This window comes from Hypanus sabinus, chromosome 28 (genome assembly GCF_030144855.1).
Source record: "Hypanus sabinus isolate sHypSab1 chromosome 28, sHypSab1.hap1, whole genome shotgun sequence".
Lineage (NCBI taxonomy): Eukaryota > Metazoa > Chordata > Chondrichthyes > Myliobatiformes > Dasyatidae > Hypanus > Hypanus sabinus.
In genome coordinates, this window is record NC_082733.1 from 44,437,831 (window position 1) to 44,459,346 (window position 21,516).

The following is a 21,516-nucleotide window of genomic DNA, read 5'->3' on the forward strand; positions in this document are numbered from 1 at the left end:
AGGAGCATTAAATGGCATGCATGCAGAAAATCCTCATCCCGAGGTGATTTATCTGTGTTGTAAATCTGACCTCAAATTTCGTCTGTTAAGTAAACATATCCTCCAGTGAACTCTACTTTGTAATTGTTATGTTCTCGGTACATTTCAGTCCAACCATGTGTGGTTGGGAGCAATGCTTCCCTTGGAATAAGATTGGGAGAATTGACAATGTTAATGAGCTGACAATATAAGAATGTTGCAATAATTCAGCCCTTTACTGCAGGATTGGACTGTTTCTCAATCAGGCACATGTCACTTTGCATCTTGCACAATGCTGATTATAAATAAGCCATGTAACTAAACACGGAACATGCAGTAATGGGCCCAATCAAACTGGACTGAGTTCACCACTCAGTCTCTTTCTCTGTCTGTACTTTACAGAGGTGGAAGATGAATTTGTGCAGTGCATGAGTAATGGTTTTTGGAGCAGTATGTTGAAGCTATCTAGGAACAGACTTTCAAATTTCGTTGTGTGTACTGAGGGAGGATTAATGAAAGGTGTTGTGTTTAAGGACTGCCAAGGGAGGTCTACTATGATGGGATTCTGGATACAGTTTCGGGATGATTAGTCCATAACCAATGTCCCCATCTTGTATATGGATAATAGCAGTGGTATGAAGGCAGAGTTCACTAAAGTGGATTGAGTAACTAATAGATCATCAGAAGAGCAGTGACAGTTATTTAAGCAGTTCACAACACTCAGGAGAATTTTGGTCCCTTTTAGAAAGAGGGATCCAGAGGAAAGAGTCCTGATGAAGGGTCCCAGCCTGAAACATTGACTGTTATTCCCCTCCATGGATGGTGCCTGACCTGCTGAATTTCTCTAGCATTTTGTGTGTGAGGGCTCAGAAAGACTATTCATTAATTTTAAGAGATCAAGCAAGATATGTAATCAATGACTAGAGTTTACAGAGTGGTAATGTCTAATGATAGAGGATGGGGTGGGGTGGGGTACCTGTGGTGAACTATGTGCCTGTCTGGACACGCCCCTGCTGACTGCTCCTGTGGCTGCTCCCACAGGCCCCTGTATAAAGGCGATCTGAGGCCTGACGCTCGGCCTCAGTCTCCAGGACATAGTATGATGGACACTCACTCCTGGTTCCTTCTTCCAGTCAATAAAAGCCGATATCTCGCCTTACGTCTCAGTGTGAGTTATTGATGGTGCATCAGTACCTAAGGAAGAAGTCATAAAAATAACTGAATGAATAGGGAATTGAAGCAAGTGAAATCAGCACAGAAGAGGGGCAAAACCTGGAACAGATCAGCCTTGATTATATTGAATGAATGGGCAGATTAGAGGGGACATTCTTATGTTTATGAAGATGGAGAGGGCTTGGAAAATGATCCTGCCTGTATGAATCAGGTTTATCAATAAATAAATAAATTACGGTATGTGTATATTGAATAGATTTAAGAAGCGTAAAAAATCAGAAGTACAGTATATTTAAAAAAAAAGTGAGGTAGTGTCCAAGGGTTCAATGTCCATTTAGGAATCTGATGGCAGAGGGGAAGAACTTATTTGGGACAACTTTTAAAGAACAAAAACTAATCGATTAAAATAGCTGGGATTTCCTCCTTTCATTTGGAACACAGTGCAGCTTAATTGGGACGGTTGACTGTTGCCAGTTTCTGATTAGTGTCAGTCAATGCACTTGTGTGTCATTAGATGCCACACTGTTCTTGAGAGCAAACAGTTTTTAAATGGCATCTGGTACGTGTGTGTTCAAAGAACAGCAATAGTTGACGAGAAGTAAGCTGTAAGATGATTCAGAACTATTTTGCTCACCGTGGTTTCAAACATTCAGGCTTGGAAATGCCAGAAATGGCTGGGAGTGAAAATGAAACTATTTCACTACTTACAAATTACAAAAAATTTGAAAGTATTGACAGTCATCTTGAATGTTACAATGAAAGTGAAGACTTGAAGGATGCAGTCGTCGAAAGGATTGCGTGACTGCAGTCCTTATCTACACTAGGTGTTTGTGCTGATCTTGTTCATTTACAGTCAATCAAAAGAACACTGCATGAATTCCTTCATAAGTAACCATTAGCAACCATTACACAGTTTTATAGTGCTGTAAAGGTATTAGTAATGTTCTAATTTGTTCTGCATTTTACTTAAATACATAAATTGTTACTTAGTTAAATACTTAGTTTTACCTTTTTAACTATTTCCATGAAACTTCAGCTAATTGGAGTACCCACTTAATTGGGCCAAAATGATGTGTCCCAAGTAACTGGAATCCACTGTAATAAGATGGATAGCTTTATTCCCTGTTAGCTTATACTAAGACCTCCAAACTGTTGCTTCTCAACCAGATTTTTTTCTCTCATCTATTGATATTTAACTTTTTAAAACTTGTTTGATCTTGCCTAATCCCCATAACTTGTTTTAACTTTTCCAATTTATTTCATTTTTAAGCCAGGTACCACTGAACCCTACATGTTTTGCAATAAAAAAAAGTTATTTATATTCTTTGAGCTATTGTTTCCTGTTTGATTGAGTCCATTAACATTGTTGGTGAGATCGTATATCGCATATGACTGACATGTTGATAGATTTTCAAAGTAAATGGAATAATAACCATTATTCATGCAAGTTGATGGGGTGGTTAAGAAGGCATACGGTGTGTTGGCTTTCATTAGTCAGGTGACTGAGTTCAAGAGCCACAAGCTAATGTTGCAACTCTATAAAACCGTGGCTAGATCACACTTGGAATATTGTGTTTAGTTCTGGTCATCCCATTATAGGAAGGATGTGGAAGCTTCAGAATGGGTGCAAAGGATGCTGCTTGGATTGCAGGGCATGCCTGATAAAGATTTAGGGCTTTTCTCTTTGGAGAAAAGGAGAATGAGAGGCCTCTTGTTAAAAGTGTACAAGATGAAGATGCTTAGATGGAGTGGACAGGCAGAGACTTTCTCCCAGGGGAAAATAGCTAGTCCAATGCTGAGTTCCTCCAGCATTTTGTGTATGTTGCTTCCTCTAACCACTCTTCTGTGCTTGTATTTGGTTTAATTCTTGAAAGCTTACTTGAAGTGTTACAAGCCATTACTGCAAAAGTTTTGAATTATGTGTGGTGTAAAATGGCCAAGTTTGATTATCTGCCATGAAGCTTTGCAGTTTGCAAAATCTTCATATTCTTTTTGTGCTTTAGGTGATTAGTCATGATGGAAGACAAATGTCCACGCGTTGCTGACTATTTTGTGGTGGCAGGAATGACAAGTGCATCAAAGCCACTTGAAGAGGAAATACATTTCAATGACAACTGCCATAAAGTAGCTAAACCAAAAACACCAATTACAGATGTGGCCATCATTGTGAAATCACTGGGAGAAGAAGTTCCCCAAGGGTATACTTGCGTGGAAACTACTCAAACTGGATTATCAGCTGATCTCAATAATGGAAGCTTGATGGCTCCTCAGATTTTTCTCTGCTACAAGAGAGGTAGAGATAAACCACCACTGACTGATCTAGGGTATGTTACTGAAATTAACTTCTTTCCACATTATGTGCTAGTGAATGCCTTTCATCTTTGCACTCAGCATTCATTTCAACATTAGATAAAGCTTGTTTACAATGGGGATTTTAGAAATTACATCCAATATGTCACCATATACCAGGGGGTTCCCAAAAGTTTTTATGCAATTAACCCCTACTATTAACCAAGGAGTCCACTGACCCCAGGTTGAGACCCCTGCCACATACTGCCTTGAGATTTATTTACTTGCGGGTATTCACAGTAGATACAAAGAAGCACAATAGAATCAATAATTAACTACATACAAAGATGGATAATCAACGAATGTGTCAAAGACGACAAATTCTGGATGTAGAAAAAGAAAAACAAAATAGTTGAATAAGTAATAAATAATATTGAGAACATGAATTGTATACTTCTTGAAGGTGAGTCCACGGGTTGTGGAATCAGTTCAGAGTTGAGGTGGGTGAAGTTATCCATGCCAGTTTGGGAGCTTGAGCCTGGTGGTCTGGGACCTAAGACTCCCATACTTCCTTTCCCAATAGCTGCAGCAAGAAGAGAGCATGATTTGGATGGTGGGAGTCTTTGATGATGCATGCTGCTTTCCTGCAACAGTGGCCTTGTAAATATGAGTTTATCAGTGATAGGGTGGATTAAAGATATATTGAATTGGATGTCATAGAGTCATCCAGAAACAGAAACAGGCCCTTTGGCCCATCTACTTCATGGTCCCATCTACCTGCACCTGGACCATAGTCCGCCTTCCCCCTCCCATCCATGTACCTATCCAAATTTCTTTTAAATATTGAAATCGAATCCACACTCACCACCTCTGATAGCTGGTTCCACACTGTCACCACTCTGAGTTACCCTTAAACCACCTTTCACCCTCTAGTCCTAGTCTCTCTATCTATACCCCTCATAATTTGATATAAAATCTCCCTTCATTCTTCTACACTCCAGGGAATATAGTCCTAACCGATTCAACCTTTCTCTTTAACTCGGGCTGTCAAGTCCTGACAACAACTTGGTAAATTTTCTCTGCACTCTTCCTTATTGACATTGTTCCTGTAGGTAGGTGACCAAAGCTGACAACAATTATGCCCACAACTCACTAACCCTGACTTGTATACCTTTGAAATGTAGGAGGAAACCCTTGTAGTCACAGGGAGAACACACAAACTCCTTACAAGCTGCAGCAGGAATTTAAACCTGATCACTGACACTGTAAAGTGTTATGCTAACCACTATGCTATTGTACTACCTGATTACGGAATCTAGCTTTCTGCTCCAAAAGTTGCCCGTCTGATTAGAAAGGAAGTTCTCCCAGTCTTTACATTAATTCAAATGCTTGATCTTCTGAAGATGTTAATGAAGCAACTTGTTTTCAGTTTAAGAGCATCATAGTTGATATGCAAGCTTCTGTAAGTCTGATTTAGTGACAGTATCTGATTTGTTTTTGGTGGTGTAGTTACATTAATAGTAATTAACATAGTTGTATTGTTTCCTAGCATTCTGTACGAATGGAAAGAGAGACTGAAGCACGGATGCCAAATCATTCAAACCACACCTTATGGCCGACCTGCTAACATCAGTGGTGGCACCTCATCTCAGCGAATCTACATAACATATCGGCGGGCACCAGAAAACTTTGCCCAGAATTCCCTGTCTGTTACTGATATCTGTATAATTATTCCAAGTAAGGGCGAGACCCCACCACACACTTTCTGCAGAGTGGACAAAAACGTCAACAGCAGCATGGTAAGATCACCAGATCACCAGCCTACTTTTGGGTAACTGGATCTGCTGTGTAGTCCAAACTCATTAATGGACAGATAAGTCTTGTAAGGATAGGTTGAGTGAGCTGGGGCTTTTCTCTTTGAAGCAAAGGAGGATGAGAGGTGACTTAATAGAGGTGTACAAGATGATAAGAGACATTGATTGAGTGGACAGCCAGAGACTTTTCCCCAGGGTGGAAATGGCTAAAATGAGGGGATATAATTTTAAGGTAATAGGAGGAGAGTATGGGGGGAAGGTCACAGGTAAGGTTTTTTACACTGTGGTGAGTATGTGGAATGTGCAACTTGGTTTGGTGGAAGAGGCAGATATATTGGGGACACTTAAAAAACTCTCAGATAGTCACATTGATAGAAAATGGAGGGTAATGTTGGGGGGGCGGTGGTTAGATTGATCTTGGAATAAGTTTAATGGTCAGCACAAAATTGTGGGCTGCTGGACCTGTGCTATGCTGTAATGTTCTGTGTTGTAAGTCCTCCATGGTGTGGTAGACAAGTCTATGTTTGATACTATCTGTATTCAAGTACTTGTATTTGAACAAAGTTATGAATGTAGATGATGCCTACAGTTTCTTAATGTTCAAAATAATTGCTATTTTGTATCCCTGTAATAATTCTGTTTGACCCACTCCCATCAGGGAGGAGGCAATGTAGCATCCATGTCAGGACCAGCAGACTCAAAAACAGTTACTTACCCCAAGCAGGAACTCTGATCAACACCTCCACCCACTGACTCCACCACTTCATTATTTCTCATCAGTCACATTATGTACAGCCCAGCATCACTTTATAGACATGTAGTCAATCTATGTATATAAGCTATCTTTATGTATTTATATTAATTGTTTCTTTATTATTATTGTGTTGTTTATCTTTTGGTATTTTTGTGCTGCATCAGATCTAAAGTAACAATTATTTCATTTTCCTTGCACTTGTGTGCAGGAAATGATATTAAACAATGGTGAATAATCCTAAAAGAATGTTTGTTTATTCTTTAGAGAGAATTTCACCTGTAAATGGTGAATTCACCAACTGCCCTAAAAATTACTTTTAAAATAACCTGTCCATAGCCCACGGTAATTGGAGGTTTTTGATTGCAGCATAGTAATGGAATGAACAAACAAATAATCTCAAGATTCAACTTCCTTAATGTTACCATCCACTTAATGCTGTTGGGAAATCTGATCAAATTAAATCAACACATACTGAACTGCTAGAGGTTTTCAAAAACAACGGATTCTCAGAATGTGTCAAGACTCCTCACAGCAAAATATTGCGTTGCATTGAAACTTAGTGATTGTTTCACGTAAATCAAAGAACGTTTAACAAAGTAACAGCCTCAAAACAGTGATTCAGTTCCCGTTTTTTGATTGATAAGGTACCTGGAAGATTAGTTTTCTTGATAATTGTGCAACTCAGTCTCCTAGACAAAAAAAATATAAGTATCGCATGAAGATGGAACTTTCAAGAGTACAATACTCTATCAGCTAGCATCAGCCTAGCCACCGTAACAAACACAGAATGCTGGAGGATCTCAGCAGGTAGGGCAGTATCTATGGAGGGGAATAAACGGTCGATGTTTCTGGCTGAGACCCTTCATCAGAACATCAGCTTAGCCACATACTCAGGATCTTAATTCAAGCAGGAACCAATAACGTCCAACGTTCTGGGGGGTATTGGAATGAAATGCAAGGCATATAAAAATGTTTATATGTTCACTTGAATTGTGAAAAATATCCAACTGGATAGACTTTGCTATGTTGCCTGGACTGTGTCAGAAGAGGGCATTTGATTTGATTCCGCCAGAAGAAGTGGGATCTCCCGGTGGCCATCCATTTTAATTCCACTTTCCATTCCCATTCCAATATGTTAATCCATGGCCTCCTCTATTGGCGTGATGAAGCCGCACTTGGGTAGGAGGAAAAACACCTTGTATTCTGCCTGATAGCCTCCAACCTGATGGCATGAACGTCGATTTCTCGAACTTTTAGTAATGCTCCCCCGCCCTTCACCATTCCCCATCTGCTTCCCCCTCTCACCTTATCTCCTTGCCTGCCTATCACCTCCCTCTGGTGCTGTCCTTCACCCACCCCTCCCTCCTTTCTTCCATGGCCTTCTGTCCTCTCCTATCAGACTCCCCGTTCTTCAGCCCTGTATCTCTGTCACCAATCATCTTCCCAGCTCTACTTCACCCCTCCCTGCACGTGTTCCTGTCTCCCTTCCCCACCGCTCCCACCTTTTAAATCTACTTATCTTTTTCTCTCCAGTCCTGCCAAAGGCTTCTCGGCCTGCAATGTTGTCTGTACTTTTCTCCATAGCTGCTGCCAGGCCTGCTGAGTTCCAGCATCTGCAGATTTCCTCTTGTATTTGATTTTAATGTAGTGAATTTAGGGTGAAATGCAGAGTTATGCCAACTGAAGCTGAGTGTTGAGCTACAGTGAATATGTAGTCTATTTCAATTCTTCCCCCAGGCTTAAATGCATGCTTATTGATATGTTCTGATGTAAAGTATATTGTAAAGGTTATTTTGAGGAAAACAATATCTTATTTTATGTAATTAAACATCAGTTTTATAGCACATTGGGTAATATAACAACCATATAACAATTACAGCACAGAAACAGGCCATCTCGGCCCTTCTAGTCCGTGCTGAACATTTACTCTCACCTAGTCCCACCGACCTACACTCAGCCCATAACCCTCCATTCCTCTCCTGTCCATATTCCTATCCAATTTTTTAAATGATGGGGTTTAAGAATTATCATTTTATTCCTCTGTATCGTGCTGTGAAATTGCTTTTCAACTTCTGTTTTGCTAACAGTTAAAATTGTGGGTCAATTTTAGGACAAGTTGATATACTCTGTGGTAAACTAGAGTACCAAGTATCTGTTAAGCTAAGAGCGACTATCCATATATTTGCCTCTTCAATTATCTTGCTACTTTTGATAACTGTTCTGTTTTGTGATTTGCAAGAACTGTGTACACCCACCAATGCCTGTTCCAAATAAATGCTTCCACTTTGAAAAGACTAATGTTATCATTTAATAAGTAATAAATTTGTGAATGTGATATTATTTCAGCACCTTCAAGGGATATCTGCAGAGGGGACAACCTGCAACTAAAGCATTTTTTAAATAAATGTACACAAGTTTGTTGCTTCATATTATCAATTTCCATACTCCCTAACATTGAAGAAGGCATTTTAGCCCATCAAATCTACATTGGCTAGCAGGGAAATTCCACTTTCCCACTATTTTTTCTCTGTGACCTCTTCCCCCCACGTTCCCTTCAACTGCTCTGGATATACAACTCACCTATGCACAAGATGAAACTAAGAGAGGCCAATCAATCTACCAATCTGTGACATGGCAGGAATAATGTGCAAATTTCACTGATACACTGGATGCAAAGGTGGAACTCGGGGTGCTGGAGCTGCTCCAGAATGTGTTTAAGGAGAGCTGATGAGCCAGCAAAATTGCTGGCTAATTTTTTTATCAATGTGTGATAGAGAGCATGCTGGTATACAGAATTGCAGCAAGACAGATCACAGAGCAACCCAACAGGTGATTAGGACAGCTCGGCACATCATTGGAACTTAACTACCGACCTGGAGACGATCTACAACTCTCAATGTCCGCAGCATGCTCGTAACATCTTTAAAGGCCCATCCCATCCTGGACACTGTTCAATCTCCTGCCAAGACAGCAAGACTGAAAAGCAGCTTCTTCTGGAGGGTTGTTGTGCAGCTGAATAATGCTACATCCTGGCTTGCCAATTGCCTTTGAGTGTTATGCACTATTGAAGTCACTTGTTGCATGTAAATATGGGATTTTTAAAAAAATTAAGCTGTACCACATGCATTGCAAATACCTGTTTTTCGTGGACTGGGGTAGCACCACAATCTTCTTGTCTTAAGCAATGAGAATAAAGGTCTGTTCTGTTCTGTGCTGATCTTGTTTTGGTGAATATTAGTTTGTGTGTGCAATCATGTGATTTTTTTTATTTGTTCCAGTGGGGATCCGCTGTATATCTCTGCTACAAGAAGTCTTTGGCCAAGACCAACACTATATCTTATAAAGCTGGTAAGTACTGAATCCGTAATGAGATCAAGGTATTAACATTTGTGCTCTAACTAGGGATAGCAATGAATCAAAGACCGCATATGGCGTTAGCATGAATTTGGATTATTGATTAGAGCATGAGACAAAAATAATTTGGAAATAAGATGTTAATTTGCTCTCAGGACTTGAATGTTAAAGTGGATTGGTTGTATTTTATGAACCTGACTAATTGATTACCGTAAGTCAAGTACATACCCAGTGACCACTTTATTAGGTACACATGTACACATGCACATTATTGCAAATATCTAATCAGCCAATCATGTGGTAGCAACTCAACGCATAAAAGCATTTAAACTGGTCAAGAGGTTCAGTTGTTGTAAAGACCAAACAGCGGAATGGGAAAGAAATATGATCTAAGTGACTCTGATTATTGGTGTCTCATGGAGTGGTTTGATTAGCTCAAAAACTGCTGATCTCCTGGGATTTTTCGCACACAACAGTCTGTCGAGCTTACAGGGAATGGTGTGAAAAACAAAAAAAAAATCCAGCAAGCTCAAGTTCAATGGTTGAAAATTCCTTATTAGAGAGTGGTCAGAGGAGAATGGCCAGACTTTTTCTGTGGGTAAAAACGCCTCGTTAATGAGAGAGGTCAAAGGAGAATGGCCAGACTGGTTCAAGTTGACAGGAAAGCGACAGTAACTCAAATGACCACACGTTAAACAGTGGCATGCAAAAGAGCATCTCTGAACACACAACACATCGGACCTTGAAGTGGATGGGCTTAATCAGTAGAAGACCACGAGTGTACACTCAGTGTATGTACAGGTGGTATCTTATAAAGTGGCCATTGAATGTATATAATAATTTTTTTCGATATACCGTGTTCCCTTAAAGTAGATTTACAATGCTTAGCATTTAGTGTTTGGCTTTAAACAAAGCTGAGGAAATTACTTATTTCAAAGATTCAAAAGATTTCAAAGATTCAAAAACTTTGTTGTCATTCTAACCGTACATCAGCTCTGCAGGGCAGAATGAGACAGCGTTTCCCAGGAGCAGTGCAATCATAACATAACAAATGCAACACTAAATAATAAACATAACAATAAATAGTAAAACACAACAGCCACATGTCAGTTAAAAACAAGTTATAAGTGTCCAAAGCAGAGTCAGATAGAGTAGCTATTTAGCAGTCTGACTGCCTGTGGGAGGAAGCTGTTTAGTAGCCTTGTGCTTTAGTTTTGATGCTGCTGTAATGTTTACCTGATGGCAGAAGAACAAACAGTTCATGGAGAGGGTGTGAGGGGTCTTTAATGATGTACTGTGTCTTCTGGAGGCATCGACTCTGAAAGAGGTCTTGGACGGAAGGTAGGGAGACCCCAATAACCTTCTCTGCTCCCCTAACCACCCTCTGCAAGGCTTTTTTGTTGGCAGCTCTGTATCTGGAAGTACCAGGTTGTGATGCAAAAGGTCAGCACACTCTCAACCATGTAGAATGTAGTTAAGACGTTATTTCTCCTTTAACTTTTGTTTCCAAAGGCATTTGTGTTTTTATCTGTGATTAATTTTAGCATGTCATAATTTGAGTAGTTGGGGGAAATTTATTCTTGCCAGGTGCCAGGAATGCTGCTTAACTGCTCAACAAAGGCCTTAGCCATGAGATTTGTAGTTGCTCAAATGACAACACCAGTCCTGAAAATTCATGCTTTTTTCAGTGAATTGCTCAACTTTCAGTTAATTCAGTGAAATTCCAGGTTGTGTGAAGGGGGCCTCAGTGGTTGCTGCATGGCTATTCACATCTGTTGCCAAGGGTCTATAAAGTGAGGGAAAAGTTGCGAGAACTTGCAATTCTACTCTGTGCATGTCATGGTGTAGTGACCAAAGAAGTAATTTTTGGACCTTTCTCTTGTCTCTATTACAGGTTTGATATGTAGATATCCAGAAGAAGATTATGAATCCTTTCCTTTGCCTGCATCAGTACCTCTCTTTTGCCTGCCGATGGGGGCAACCATTGAATGTTGGCCTTGTAACACCAAGTATCCGCTCCCTGTTTTCTCTACTTTTGTGCTTACGGCAGCTTCTGCAGAGAAGGTATATTCTCATCAAGTGTGTTAATAGTGCATCATGTTCCTGTTGATTTGCTTTTGTGTTGTGTAGTTGAAGGATTCCTCATCATAATGTTACCAATTGTTGAGAAGTAGCCCTTCACATATTAAGATAATTTCAGGTTTTATGAATTGTAAGAATTATTTAAAAAATTAATTACTCCTTTACTTGCATTTTACATTTTGTTGACTGAAAACAAGAATACACTTATGTACAGGTTTTTTGCATTATTATAAATTAATAGAGTTGGCAGTTAAAGTACTCTCTTTGGAACATATTTAAAAAATCTTTTGTGACCTACTAGAGTGGTTGTGAATGATGTTTTTTGTTCATGAACCAGAATTTACAGACTTAAAGAGCAGGCCAGTATAGGGACTGAGGTCAGAACTTTCTTCACTCAAAGGATAGCAAACGTCAAGAAGGCTGTTGAGATTCAGTCACTGATTATATTTAAGGCAGAAGTAAATAGATTTTTTGGTTATTAAGGAATTGCAGTCATAGAGCCATAGAATTATACGTCAGAGAAAATTGCCCTTTGGGCCAAGTGGTCCATGCTATTAAAATGCCCCATCAAGCTCATCCCATTTGCCAGCATTTGACCAACAGCCAAAACCTTTCCAATCTCTGTACTTGTCTAAGTATTTTTTAAAAGTTGCTATTGTACCTGCCTCAATCACTTCCCTGGCAGCTCAGTCACGTAGATACTGCTTTGTATAAAGAAATAGTTGCCCTTCAAGTTACTATTAAATCTTTTCCCTCTCACCTTCAGTATAGGGACTGAGGTCAGACTGAGGCCCACTAGTTCTTGATTCACTGACCCTTGCAAAAACACTGAGTGCATTCACACTATCCACATCCCTCATAATTTTATGCACTCCTGAACGATCACCTCTCGAGTGTCCTATGCTGTGAGGAGCCGAAACCCTTCATGCATGGAAAGGAAAGGGTAAGAAGGATGGTGGGGGGTGGTGGTGGAGGAGTACAAGCTGGCAGGTGATAGATGAGAGGGAGAGTGGGTGGGTGGGGGAAGAGGATAATGTAAGAAGCTGAGAAGTGATGGGTGGAAGAGGCAAAGGGCTGAAGAAGAAAGAATCTTATAGCAGAGGAGAGTGGACTGTGGAATGAAAGGATGAAGGATCAGCCAGTCCAAAGTTTGTAGTAGACCTGACTGTCAGAAACTAGCAAATGCTACACTTTGAATAATCACAGATGGTAAATTTAAGAGAAAAATAAAAAGGAAGTCTTACTGCCTGAGTTATGATTTAGAAATATAGAATGCAGTGTTGGGTTACATTTTAACTGGATTGCTTGTGCATTCATGACTGCAGTGTACTTGTAATTATCACATGGTATTGTTCTGTACTGAAAAGACTTAAATATCATTGTTCCCAGGTTTATGGTGCAGCCATTCAATTCTATGAGCCTCTTCCTCAAGAGAACTTAACAGATAAGCAGCGATCACAATTGGGGCTGGTCAGTGCAGCTGACCGAAAACCTATTCTCTCAAAGACTGTTCACACTAGCAAATGTATTTGCCTTCTATCACATTGGCCATTTTTTGAAGCTTTTCGAAAATTTCTCACATTTTTATACCGCTATTCAATCTCTGGACCTCATGCACTACCTATTGAAAAGTAAGTTTCCTATATAAGGTGTTTTTTTCCCTTAAATGTACTAAAATTATCAGTAAGTATTGCATGGTCTCAGCTTGGTGCTCAGCTGGGCAGTAACTATAGGTCACAAACAAGAGCAAATCTGCAGTGCTGGAAATCTAAGCAACACGTAAAATGCTGGAGGAACTCAGCAGGCCAGGCAGCATCTACAGGGAAAAAAGTACAGTCTACATTTCAGCCCAGACCCTTCAGCAGGACTGAACAATAGGTCACTGCCTGGAGAGGAAGAACTACAAGATTTCCACATTCGCGGTACTCAGCAACTCCTGATAGAAGTGAACGCTTCAAATATTTGGTTGAAGACCAAGTGTTGTGGTTCCCCAGTGACCAAATATCCAGAGAAACGCTCTGTCAAAATTTATTGTTGAAAGTCAATAAAGGATCTGAAAGGGTCGTAGTGAACCCTTAAGGAAGTGCAGTTTAGTGCCTTTGGCAAAGGAGGGACGGATACAGCTGGCAAAGATGTTTATAGATTAAAGGTTCTGTCTGTAAACTCTGCTCTGATAAACAGCAATTCTGCAGTGTCTGCTGTTATTTCCTTTTATTTTAATTCTGAAGGAATACTGACTTATTGCAAAAATTTGGGAGGTTAAAATATTTATTGTGAATGAGTTGTAGTTGCAAATGAACAAACTGTCACTATCACTTGTACACAGGAATTTATAGTACTTACCTAAAATTGTACTGAATAATTAATGTATCTTCCACTTGAATATTTTCCTTTTTGGCAGTGTGTTGACATATAATCATACAAGAACATATGAAATGGAAAGCGGTCAGCCCATGGCTGTATGAGACTGCCCTGCCCATTCGGAGTTCTATGTCAGTGCTGTTTGCATCACAATCCCATGTACAAACTCCTTGCGAAGTCTCACCAGGACCCTATACAATTGAATTAGACTTTCTTACACCTCTTGTCATCAAGGCTAACATACTATTTTCCACCTTAATTGCTTGACACTCTTGTATGCTGGCCTTCAGTAAGTGGTGCACAAGTACACTGGGGTGGCTTTGAACATCACCACTCATTCTGTTACTGTTTAACATTCATTTTCCTTTCCTCTTACTTGCAGTGAAGTGAATGACCTTGTATTTTTCCACATTAGATATTATCTGCCAGTTTCACACGCTCAGTTTAACCATATTCCCTTCAAGCCTCTAATTCATCTCCACCCTTTAAATCCCACCTGGGTAATATTGTCAGCAAAGCTGGAAATATGATATTTGGTAGTTTAAGACAAATCATTGGTTTGTTGTAACAGGTCAGGGCATGAACACCTTGTTTAATGTGGAGCAGTCTTTGTTCCAAGCCTATGCTATCACCATTCCCCAACTCTTTCTCTGATACATGGACAACTCACTGTTGTCCCCCACTTGCCCATTTTCACCTTTGGTACTACTTGCTACTCCACTCTCAAGTTCATGTGTGTTATTTCTGTCACTTCCTTTTTCTGGGTCTCTTTGTCAACGTCTCAGGAGTCAAGCTATCCACTATAATCCCACTGTCTCCTTCAGTTACTAACGCTACAGCTTCTCCCACTTTGCCTCTTCTAGGAATGCCTTCCCTTTCTGTCTGCACCCCGTCTGTTCTCAAGATAAGGCCTTCCATTACAGGACATCTGAAATGTGCTCCTTTTCCAGGAAGTCAGAATCAGGTTCATCATCACCGGCATCTGTCACAAAATTTGTTAACTCAGCAGCAGCAGCTCAATGCAATATATAATATAGAAGAAAGGGGAAAAATAATAATAAATAAGCAAATCAATTACAGTATACATATATTGAATAGATTAAAAATCGTGCAAAAATTCAGAAATAGTATATATTTAAAAAAGTGAGGTAATGTTCACAGGTTCAATGTTCTTTTAGGAATTGGATGATACAGGGTAAGAAACTGTTCGTGAATTGCTGAGTGTGTACCTTCAGGATTTTGTACCTCCTACCTGATGGTAACAGTGAGAAAAGAGCATGCCCTAGGTGCTGGAGGTCATTAATAATGGATGCTGCATTTCTCTTCTGTTTAGTTTGTTGGAGCCTCCTCTTACTTCCTCCTTCTCAGACTTTTGCTCTCACCTTACCTTGCTCCAGTCAGAACAGAGAGAGTTCACCGGATATTTCATCCTACTAGCCTCCACATTCAATACCATCTTTTGTCATTTCTGCAATCTGAAGCAGGATTCAACTACTGTCCACATCTGCTCCCATCCACCCCCACCCCTTTCTGACTTCCACAGGGACTACACCATTTATGACTCCCTGAACTGTTCATTCCTTACCCCACCCTTCTCTGATTCTGGATAATTTCTTTTGCAACTGCAGTCTGTGCAACTCTTGCTCCTGGAGTTCCTCCCACACCACCATCCAGGGATTGAAACAGATCTCCCATGGGCTCAAAGCTTCATGTTCATCTCCTCCTCCTTTGTATTCAGTGCCCCTGAAACTCCGTCTCGCTGTACACCAACAAGTCCAAGCACAGGTTAGGCAAATGATTTACACAGTCCCATTCTCTATTTGCAGTAGACGTACTGAACTCCCAAATATAAGTCTCTTCAACTCATAAAAATTCAAAATAAAGTTATTATTGAAGTACCATTTACAACCCTGAGATTCCTTGTCTTGCAGGCATACTCAATAAATCCATAATAGAATCAGTGAAAGACCACACCAACCTGAGCATTCAACCAGTGTGCAAATACAAAAAGAAAGGAATAATAAATTAAGCAATGAATTTTGAGAAAATGAGTAGGAGTCCTTCCAAACTGACCATAAGACATGGGAACAGGATTAGACCATTTGGCCCATCGAATCTGCTTAGCCATTTCATCACAGCTGATCCATTTTCCCCCTCAGCCCCAATCTTCCTTCTCCCATGACATGAGATGAATCCAAATTAACTCCCTTTCCATTCCCACATTGACCTGTCTAACCCCTGTATTCTTCACTGCCAATATAAGCTGGAAAATCAGCACCTCATATTCCACCTATTCCACCTGTGTGGTCCTTAAAGACAAAGGAGAAGAATTAGTGCATTTGGGCCATTGTGTTTGCTCTATAATTCCATCATGGCTGATCTATTATCACTCAGAAAACCATTCTACTGTCTTCTTCCCTTAACCTTTGACACCTTTTCTAATCAAGAACCTGTCAACTTCCACTTTAAATATACTCAATGACTTGGCCTCCACAGCCATCTATGGCAATGAATTACTTCAATTCACCACCTTTTGGCTAACGAAATGCCTCCTCACCTCTGTTCTAATGGTAGTTTTCAGTCGCATGTGGGTCAGTGGTTGGTTTGGGAGATGCTAAAGGGTGAGAAAACAGTGCCTGGGAATGGACCTTAGAGAACCCATTACAGCTACCATGCGGGTGCAGGAAGGGAAGTTAGTGAGAATAGGATTGAATGGTTTCTTGTGCAAGATCTTGAAGCATGCGTAAGGAGAGTGTTTGAGCTGTGGGGGAGGGGGAGAAGCTTTCAATCTGAATAAAAACACTTTGTTTAGTCTAATTTGAATGTTGAAAGAAAATCTGATTTAGTATGTTAGGAAAGATCAATTGAATGTGAAATTATTTTCTATGGTTTCAAGGAGGTCTATATAAACTGATTTATTAGACCTAGTATTTGTTTAGAAATTGCACAATAAACATATAATAGATAGCTTTATGATCACAAGGGCCTGGATATTAATTTACAGCCTGATTTGTATTTTGCAGACATATCTGCCACTTTATGCACAAAGTTCCATTTCCTTCTCCTCAAAGACCGAGGATTCTTGTGCAGGTGGGTGTCTGTTTAATTAATATTCTTAACAAAGATATATTGCCGTGCAGTAAATCTCTGATTGCATTAAAGCTGGAAAATGTTATGGTTTGGCACATTGATGAAAGTACATTCCAAGTACGCTGGATTGATTTTAATTAACATGAAATCATTTTGGAATGCAATGAGCTATTCTGTTAGGTGGATCTGTATTCCTTGGCATTTAGAAGAATGATGGGTGATATTATTAAAGCAAATAACATCCAAAGGTGGCTTAGTTGTGGGGACCTTTTCACTAATAGGAGAATTGCAAACAAGGGGACAGTCATTTAAAAGCAAGTTGTATGGAAATTCCTTCACGTAGAGCCTGGTCCTTCTCTGAAATTCTTTTCTCGAGAATTGTGGAGGCTAAAGCAATGAAAGTATTTAAAATGGAGGCAAATAATTTTTGGAAAGATGGGGATTAAGGGCTCTGTAGATTTACCACAGAGAAGCTGAGCCCAGTGGAGAAGGCCATGATTAAACTGAATGTGGGGCATGCTGAAGGAACCAGGTGGCATCATTCTTTGTTCTAGGTGATTGGTAAAATCTCGGGTGTAATTCAAAAGCATTTACTGGTGACGAAAATAAGCTGAAGTTGTTTGGTGGTGAGAGAAGTGCTTTTGGGAATAATACAGCAGAGAGACAGACTTTGCTGGGACATGATTTGCAGCTGTGAAAGTGTGCAGAATGTTACTCTTACCTTTCCTGTTACAGCTATCGCCTCATGACCACTTAATGCTTTGCCAACCTGTTTCCTCACCACTTCCATTAAGGTAAGTATAATTCAGCCCTGGTTTAATTTTATTAATTTTGAAGTGTATTTCCTCCTTTTTACCACTCCCAAGTCAGCAAGAATGGGAAAGAATCAGTCACTAGTTAGAACAGTAAAATGACAGATTTTTTTCCCAGTGTTCAGAGTACTTTGCACAGTCTGTGAATATAAACTAATTTAAGTGACTGAATTCAAATTCACATACTGCCATGGTGGGGTTTTACAGAATTCTCTGCTTCAGAGTATGCTTAATATTAACTCCTGTGGTTAGCAGTTTGGGCGACGCTATTATAGCTCGGGGTGTTCCGGAGTTTGGAGTTCAGTTCCAGTGCCATTCTGTAAGGAGTCTGTGTACATCCTCCCCCGGAACATGTGGATTTTCTCTGGGACCTCTGGTTTCCTCCTGGGTAGGTTAATTGGTCATTGTAAATTCCCTGATTAGATTGGGGTTAATCAGGTTTGGTGGGGTTGCTTTGGTGGTCCACAAGGGTACACTCGGCACTGTATCTCGAAATAAGTAAAAGAGCAGGATAAATGTTGTGAATGTAATCAGGTTATTTGCAAAACTACTGGCAGCTTGTATGCCAGTGTGATAATCCCTCAATGCTTGATTATAGTCTGCAACATATTGGGAAAATAGACAGATTGCATCTTAGCATTAGTAATGGGAGATCTTGTATTAACTTATCTGGTCCTCCTTGGGACAGCCACATAGAAGCTTCCAGATGAATGCTTTCATGTTTCATAATGCCATGTGCCAGACTATATACAATTGCTATCAGCCCTGCCAGCTAAGTAAAGCTCTGTATGGTCACAGAGCAAAATTGAAGGTTTCCACTAATGCTACTTTCACATCAGATGAGAATATATATAAAAGTCTTCACTGAATTCTGATTGTATCTGTCATTTTACAGCGGTGGTAGTTTCACCACTTTGCTGCAGAACCTGGGCCCTGAGAAGGCAATAACTCTGCTGCTGTATGCAGTGACTGAACACAAAATTCTTATTCACTCCCTTCGCCCAGCTGTGCTGACCAGTGTGGCTGAAGCACTTGTTTCTGTAAGTATCACTTTAATTTCTGAGAGATTTGCAAAACTATAGCTTTGTTTTTATAGGAGGTATTTGATTAAGTTATTGCAGAAAGTGGATGTTCATAGTGTAAGAGATATCGGTAAGCACTTATAAGACATCAGGCCCTGATGGTGTACCTGGTAGGGCATTGAAAACCTGTGCCAACCAGGAGTGTTCAAGGACATCTTCAATCTCACTCCTGCTTCAGAGGTTCCCACCTGCTTCAAAAAGGTGACAATCATACCAGTGTCAAAGAAGAGCAGGGTGAGCTTCCTCAACAACTATCACCCAGTTGCACTCACATCTACTGTGATGAAGTGCTTTAAGAGGTAGGTCTGGCTAGAATCAACTCCTGCCTGAGCAAGGACCTGGACCCACTGCAGCTTGCCTGATTCCATGCAGTCTCACTGGCTGTCCATTCAGCCGTGGATCAGCTGGATGATAACTATAGCTATATACTTCAGGCTGCAGTTGACTGATTACAGCTCAGCACTCAACATGATCAAACCCTCAGATCTAATCAACAAGTTCAAAACTTGGACCTCTGTAACTCCCTCTGCAACTGGAGCCTTGATTTCCTCAGTCACTGCAGATTAGAAATAACATCTCCTTGCTGGCAATCAATACTGGCACATCTCAAGGATGTGTGTTTAGCCCACTGCTCTACTCTCTACACCCACGACTGTGTGACTAGGCGCAACTCAAACACCATCTATAAATTTGCTGATGACACAACTATTGGCAGAATTTTAGATGGTGATGAGGAGGTGTACAGGAGTGAGATAGATGAGCAGGTTTGGTGGTGTTGCAACAATAACCTTGCCCTCAACACTGGTAAGACCAAGGAATTGATTGTGATCTTCAGGAAGGGGAAGTTGGGGGAATACACCCAGTCCTCATCGTGGGATCAGCAGTGGAAAGAGTGAGCAGTTTCAAGTTCCTGGGTGTTGACATCTCTGAGGAACTTTTCTGGGTTCAACATTGATGCAATTACAAAGAAAGGCTAAATTCCATTATGAGTTTGAGGAGTCTTGGCATGTCACCAAAGACTCTTGTACATTTCCATAGGTGTACCATGGAGAGCAGTCTAACTGGTTGCATCGCCATCTGGTATGGAGGGGCCACTGTACAGGATCGGAAAAAGTTGTAAACTCAGGCAGCTCCTTCATGGACACTAGCTTCCCCAGCATCAGGGACACTTTTAAAAGGTGATGCCTCAGGAAGGTGGCATGTACCATTAAGGACCCCCATCATCCAGGACATGCCCTCTCCTCAAGGAGGAGCTACAGGAGCCTGAAGAGAGACACAGCATTTTAAAAACAGCTTCTTCTCTACCATCAGGTTTCTGAATGGACAATGAACTAATGGTCAATGAGTGCATGAAGACTACCTCACTTCATTTGCTGTCTTTTTGCACTACTTAATTTTTTATATATCTTATTGTAATTTGTAGATTTTAAAAGTATTGCACTGAACGGCTATTGCAAAACAACAAATCTTACAACATATGCCAGTGACATTAAACTTGATTCTAATTAATTGAATCACTGTAAAGACAAAGCAATGGTATTTACAAGATTCTGTGCTGTCTTCATGTCTGTGGAACTTCACAGACTGTTGAGAAATTGTGCATTACTAGTGATAACAGAAGGCAGATTATATCAGTACTAGTATTAAATATTTGAATATTTGGACATGGATAGATGGTTGTCTGCTACCAGGAATCAGGGCATAAATGGTTCTTTATCGGTTTGTCAAAGTTTAATTAATTGTATGCCACGGGAGTTGTTGAGTTTCATGCATAAAATGCTGGAGGAACTCAGCAGGTCAGGCAGTATCTATGGAGGGGACTAAATAGAAGGTGTTTCATTGTTGAGTTTAAATATTTTGTAATTTGTGTAAATTACTTGGATATAGGTATGCATCATATGATAGCTCATTGTGCTGCTGACACAAGGATGGACGCAAAAGTTGGTTATGTATGTAGGAAGTGATCAGGAAATGGAGTATAATATGGGAAAATGTGTACTTATCTGTTCCAGCAGGTAAAATAGGAATGAGTATTATCTAAATCAGGGATTCCCAACCTGGGGCCCACAGACTGCTTGCTTAATGGTATTGGTTCATGGCATATAAAAGTTGCGAACCCCTGGTCTAAATGGTGAGAAATTGCAGAGCTGTGAGGTACGCAGTTCATAAAGGGCTAGTGTAAAGATGCAGCTCGTCTACTGAGGCTATTTGAGTGGAACTGAGGAATAAGAAAGGGATGTCCACATTAATGGCATTACATTGTAGACCTCCCAGTAGTCGGCGGGATTTAGAGGAGCAAATTTGTAGTGAGATAGTAGACAGTTGCAGAAAAAATAAGTTTGTGATAATTGGTTTTAACTTTCCAGATACTGACTGGGACACTCATAAAAGGACTAGAAGGAATAGAGTTTGTCAAATGTGTTCATGAAAGTTTGCATAATCTATGACTCACAAAATGTCAATGTTTAATGCAAAAAAGGGAGGTAATGCTTATTTATGCAGGGCATTGGTGAGACCTGTACCTGGAATACTGTGTGCAGCATTAGTCTCCTTAAGGAAAGATGTTAATGTGTTGGGAACGCTTTCAAGAATGCTTGATATCTCAGATGGATGGGTTTACATAAGAGGAGAAGTTAGGCAGGTTAGGCTTTCATGTACTGTAGTTTAGAAGAGTGAGATACAATTTG

General features: G+C 40.2%; 1 protein-coding gene across 2 annotated transcripts in view; it reads left to right on the top strand.

Annotated features, from left to right (window-relative positions):
- The window catches only part of dennd4a (DENN/MADD domain containing 4A), a 170,722-nt gene that overhangs the window by 46,628 nt on the left and 102,578 nt on the right, over nucleotides 1–21,516 (top strand). For both annotated transcript variants that reach the window (XM_059953083.1, XM_059953084.1), the window contains exons 2-9: nucleotides 3,195–3,515; nucleotides 5,030–5,279; nucleotides 9,327–9,396; nucleotides 11,297–11,466; nucleotides 12,874–13,115; nucleotides 16,869–16,935; nucleotides 17,671–17,729; nucleotides 18,643–18,787. In XM_059953083.1, the coding sequence (XP_059809066.1) occupies nucleotides 3,205–3,515; nucleotides 5,030–5,279; nucleotides 9,327–9,396; nucleotides 11,297–11,466; nucleotides 12,874–13,115; nucleotides 16,869–16,935; nucleotides 17,671–17,729; nucleotides 18,643–18,787 (1,314 nt within the window). In that variant the 5' untranslated portion in view covers nucleotides 3,195–3,204. The remainder of the gene's footprint in view (nucleotides 1–3,194; nucleotides 3,516–5,029; nucleotides 5,280–9,326; nucleotides 9,397–11,296; nucleotides 11,467–12,873; nucleotides 13,116–16,868; nucleotides 16,936–17,670; nucleotides 17,730–18,642; nucleotides 18,788–21,516) is intronic.